The 5,358-nt window shown below is 34.2% G+C and overlaps 1 protein-coding gene across 2 annotated transcripts; it reads right to left on the minus strand.

Moving 5' to 3' along the window:
• Positions 1 to 1,744: 1,744 nt before the first annotated feature.
• Positions 1,745 to 5,073, minus strand: LOC132029316 (uncharacterized). 2 transcript variants are annotated; one of them, XM_059418621.1, is made up of 3 exons: positions 4,565 to 5,073; positions 4,364 to 4,465; positions 1,745 to 2,426 (listed from the first exon to the last, which is right to left on the minus strand). In XM_059418621.1, the coding sequence occupies exons 1-3, from the start codon at positions 4,700 to 4,702 to the stop codon at positions 1,869 to 1,871; spliced, it is 798 nt and encodes a 265-aa protein (XP_059274604.1). In that variant the 5' UTR covers positions 4,703 to 5,073; the 3' UTR covers positions 1,745 to 1,868. The 2 variants fall into 2 exon arrangements, with proteins under 2 accessions (XP_059274604.1, XP_059274603.1); XM_059418620.1 differs by having other exon boundaries at positions 4,364 to 4,468; positions 4,565 to 5,068.
• Between the last annotated feature and the right edge of the window lie 285 nt (positions 5,074 to 5,358).

A 5,358-nucleotide genomic window follows, 5' to 3' on the forward strand; every position in this document is an offset into this window, starting at 1 on the left:
AGTCACGGCCTACGGGGTTGGGTCGTGACATATTTACCCAATTACCAAACTGAAGTTTGAAAGTTCGATATTTGGTATCTATTTTCAATTACCGATTACCGAATTACCGAACCCGAACTTTCAAAATACCGAATCGAATACCGAACGCCCACCCTTAATAACACCTGAAGAGTAAACATGTCACTGTAATCAGTCAATTTTCTATAAATTTGGTGAAGAATGATCAAGAATGTTGCCTTCAAAAATCTAATTAGAAATGTAATTTAGACAAAATCCTCCTTTTTGTCTGATAAGTAATTTAGATGCACAAACTATAATCAATACCATCTGAAGGTAAAAATACAATTATGTGCATTAAGCAAACAATGGTGAAAATATAATTGATGGTTTCATACTTCACTAACCTTTGAGCTTATGATCAATAATTGAATACCAAGATTTTTGTTTACCTTCTCAAGAAAAAATTGAATGCCAAGAAAAACAAGACTGAGAAAATATGACAGTAAGCAATTTTATGCGCTCAAAGAAAAGGTTACGTACCTTCTCTTAAGAATTCTTGACTAAACGTCTTAGAGACATAATCAAATTCGACATATACTAAAAATAAAATATGATTGTCAGATTGACTTGCTTAACTCTAACATCTGCAGAGTTAATAACAAAAGATAATGACAGAAGAAGAGTGTAATTGACAATACACGAAATATTAGCAAATAAATAGCAATCCAGATTTTATAGTGTGTTGATCTTGCCCCTTTTAAGTCTAAAATGTAGAAGTCCTCATTGACCTAATCGATTTGATCGACAATCATCTTTGTATTTGTTCACTGTGTGCCTTGTCTTTACTTCCTTGAGTTGACTTGAGTGAATACCTTCACATCAGACTTAACTAAATCACGTAATCTGCACACAAAAATCAATTCATTATGACATACCCAGAAAATATCAAAAGATAGCAAAGAAATTCACCCAAAAAAAAAAAAAACGGAGGAAGAAGAAGTAACATGCAACACATACAACAACTCAACAAAAATCAGAACAGACCAAAATTCATAAACTTCAGTCTGAATACACATATGGTAAAAAATCGAGCTTAGATTTTTATTTTAGAGAGAGAAAATTAGTCCTATTGAAAGCTTTATCTAATTTAGCAGCTTTTAACTTGGAAACACATTTTTAGTAGTTGTCCATATATATATATATATATATATATATATATATATATCGCTACAAGAGAACAGCCATTTAGGTAGAGACACAAATCCTAGCTAAAGTGGGAAAATCCCTAGCTATCGCCAATTTAGCTAGGAAAATTACCCTAGCAAACTTCCATAGCTAATAAGCTCTTAGCTAAATTTTAGCTAGAAGATTTTGTCATTCCTAGGTAATTTTAGCTAGGATATCTCTGCTAGGCTTTTTCCGTAGCAAACATTTTGCTAGGACTTAACCTAGCTAAGTTCCTAGCAAAGTTTGTTTGATTAATGTTGACTTTACAAAAACTTAGCTAGGAATGGCCCTAGCAAAACTTAAAAAATCTTTAGCCTTTTCCCTGTTTTGCCTGGAATGCTTTCCTATCCAAATGACTAGCTAAAAATAGCTAGGAATATTTTACCAAGGTCATTCTAGCTAGTTTGATAAATATCCTAGCCAATATTTGTGTTTGGCTGGGGATATCTTCCTGGCTAAATCTAGCTAGAAATTGCATATGACAAAACACAAATATAATTTTATATATAATGTGACATAAGATAAAATAAATAATTAAATCTATTCAAATTTCCAAATAAGCATAATCACAGTACCATTAATCCTTGAATGATGAAGAACAAGTCAGCTAGTAAAATAAAACATGTCTCAAATCAAAAAAATCAATAACATAAATCATCTAAGATTTGTTTGGGGGAGAACCAGAGCCATTTGGTGGTGGTTGAGGAGTGAAACCAAGAATCCGAGCCACAGCAAAGACAAACCACGACATATACTTCAGCTTCCATATTTTCCCGAATATCCGTTTGCATACGTTCCCGCACAATCACCATACGTTGCTTCAGTACACGATTAAGAAGCTGTGGAAACTCTGGTGTTTCAAAAATTTGTTCGGTAGGCACATTTGGAGGATTAGGAGCACCAGCGGACGCACAGTTAGCATTCGATGAATCTGCCAGCAAAGAATTTTTGAGGCCAAGACCATATATTCTTCCTTTTTTTGTTCGTCCAACTGTTTCTATCCAAGTTTTCAGTAGTTGCTCCTCCGGTATAGTTTTCAACAAATTCACATCATTGTCTTCGTTTGTTTCTTCTCCTTCCCCTTCTCCATCTGCTGTCGTGTTTCTCTCCAGGTCTCCATCATCTACTTCAAGACCATCTTCATTCCTTAGTGTTGAAGTTTCACCAACCTTCTCCTTAATATTCTTTGTAACTGAATTCTGAAAAAGAAGAAAGTAATTAGTTATCACCTAGAATAACAAAGCTGTCAAGTAGCAAAAATTGTAATGAAGTACTCAGATTCATTCTGTAATGGAATTTTCCAGTCACAAATTGTACTTAGTATTACAGAAAAGGAACATGAGAAATACACCAAATAATGAATTATCAGTCTTACATTACTGTGTGTCACATTTTACATAACTGGTGGACTATGAGATCCTACAATGCTATTCACAAGTTGTTATACCATATTGTCCCTTTACTTATTAATTGGGAAATCTGGAAAAGTAACTGCTCTTGTAAGTATGGGGATCAGAGACACTTTAATGTGTATCATTTGATATGTCACATTGAATGGAACATCAAGGCAGCCCTGAACCTTGCTTTTCCTAAGAACAATTGGAACATGCCTTAGCACAAGCTCTGTGAGTTGACAGAAAACCTTAGGCCCGCCCCCGTATGGAAGCAAGTCACCTGGACCAAACCTGCTGAAGGAAGAATGAAGTTGAACACCGATGGTAGTTTTATCGGAGAGAATGGAAAAGCTGGAATTGGGGGGATTCTAAGAGACCACAATGGAGACTTTATTATGGCTTTTGCAAATTCTGTCAAATGTGATAGTAACAATATGGCTGAGGTTTTGGCTGTTAGATATGGAGTGATGCAATGTATCATATTTGGCTTCACTAATCTAGATGTTGAACTGGACTCTCTAATTGTTACTAAGTTGCTTATCGAGAAGTCTACTCACAACGTCAAGCTTAAAAGAATTATTGAAGATCTGGTTAGGAATATGGATCAGCTAAACATCTCTGTTGATCACTGTTTCAGATAAGCAAACCAGGTAGCGGATTGTTTGGCAAAGCTTGCTTCAAACAGTGACATTGGTATGTTATACACTAGCTATCAACGACTGCCCAGAAATGCCAAAGGTCCTTTCCAGATGGACAGAATGCAATTGCCTAGCCTAAGGATTAGATATGATAAGGCAAATTTTCTTTGTTAGTTGATGCCATTATTTAGTTTTGTTGGATCCTCCTTATTTATTGTAAAGGATTTAATTTTTTGCTGGCTGAATTGGTTAACAAACACTGTTGTATTCACAGAGGTTAGGTATTGCCCCCCTCTGCCTTTCCTATATATACAACATATATACCCAGAGGGTAGTTTAATCAAAAAAAAAAAGTCTTACTACTACTAGCTTTTCAGTTTTCCCAAGGCATGTAGCTCTCCATATATTTGACAGACGAGAAAATTAAGATAAGTTTTTTCTTGGACATGATGGATAACTGACACACAAGTCATGAGCTTTTTGTTCTTTGTTGGAGTTTTATAACAGATAAATAGCTTTCATACGTTTTCAGAAGCATTTCAGTTTCAGAAGAAACAAGATAATACACACACACACACACTAACTAAACTAGAATGATATTTCTCTCAGTTGAGCCATTATCTTCAAGCATCTCATACATTACTTTGAAAATTTAACTCTAGGAAGTAGGAACTAGTGTTGCTATTACATACAAATTAATACTCCATGACTGAAAAAGATAGACTACTATATGCAACAGAACATGTCGAACGGTTCAAACAGATTCTTCAACAAAGCTTTAACTTTGAAGACACAAGATAAAGCTCACTTGAAGAAGGCAACAACTAAAAATAAAATATAAAATTACACCAGCAACTTATCTTTTCAGAATTCAGTGAAAAAGTGCACCTAACACCTCAACTTACAACCAAATATACATGAAGTTCTATCAAATGTGAAATCACTTTACTGGTGTTACCTCCAAGAATTAAAGAAAAGGTAAAAAAATTCCTGTAATAGAGCAATTTCTTTTCCTTCAATCAGAAAACAATTCACATGAATTTTAATTTAAACAAAAACTACTTCCAGAATAAATATCATTGAAGAAATAAGATAAAAACGTACCCATATCCTTTCTGACTTCCCACATATCCACTTCTTTTCGTTTTTTGTTTTGTGAGTCTTCATATACAATTCATCACTTCGAAGATCTTCCCCAGTTAGTTCCTTCTACAACCGTTAAAGATATTGTTAATTTTCAAGATAAATCATAGAATATCATAAGACTAAATAATGATTAACACTAAAAAAAGACAAAAAAACTACATGTCGTCTTCTGTACTCAGCAAATGCAACTGATCCTCCAGTATGTAAGGAAGGACCTTCTTCATTATTAGATGACATTCTATTCTTCTTGTTGATTGCTGAAATTTTCTTAAAATCGTCAGAGTTCCAATATCGCATCAAACCGTCCCAATGAACTTCAGCAATCCACTTCGGTATTTTCTTTGTTCTTGAAAATTCTCTCTTTGCTTTTCCCAAACTGTCACTCAACCTTTCACTACCCACCCGATAAAAAGTTTTTCGAACGAAAACTTTATCCTCATCAGGAAAAGAATAACTTTTCTGCAGTTAGAAAGTAAACAATTAAATTAGTATTGTTTTGTCAAGTTAAGATGTACATTTACAGTTAAAAGGAATAGTTGGTTCTATATATAATTAGACCTGTTAGATTGATAACAAAAGCAAGGAGAGCATGGGCAAGAATATAACTACCTCTAAAAATAAAAGATGGGATCATAGATGAATCATGAGAGTGGTAGGGAGAATTTAAGAACTTTTATTGTTTATAAAAATAAGATAAAATATGTGAAATAGAAAATGTGGTGTGAGGGGGGTAGGGGGTGGGCAAGCGGTGGTGGGATAAGGGTCGAGGTGGGAGGTAAGAAACAAGTTTCTCATTTGTTTATAAAATTCTTACAAAAGTAAAATAAAATATATGAAATAGAAAACTGGAGCGAGCAGGGGGTGGTGGGAAGAAAAACACTTCCCATTTTTTATAAAAAAAATTAAAAGTAAAATACATGAAACAAAAAAATTTGGTTGGGTGCGGGGGTGGG

Source organism: Lycium ferocissimum, chromosome 9, assembly GCF_029784015.1.
Source record: "Lycium ferocissimum isolate CSIRO_LF1 chromosome 9, AGI_CSIRO_Lferr_CH_V1, whole genome shotgun sequence".
In the NCBI taxonomy this organism is placed as follows: Eukaryota; Viridiplantae; Streptophyta; class Magnoliopsida; order Solanales; family Solanaceae; genus Lycium; species Lycium ferocissimum.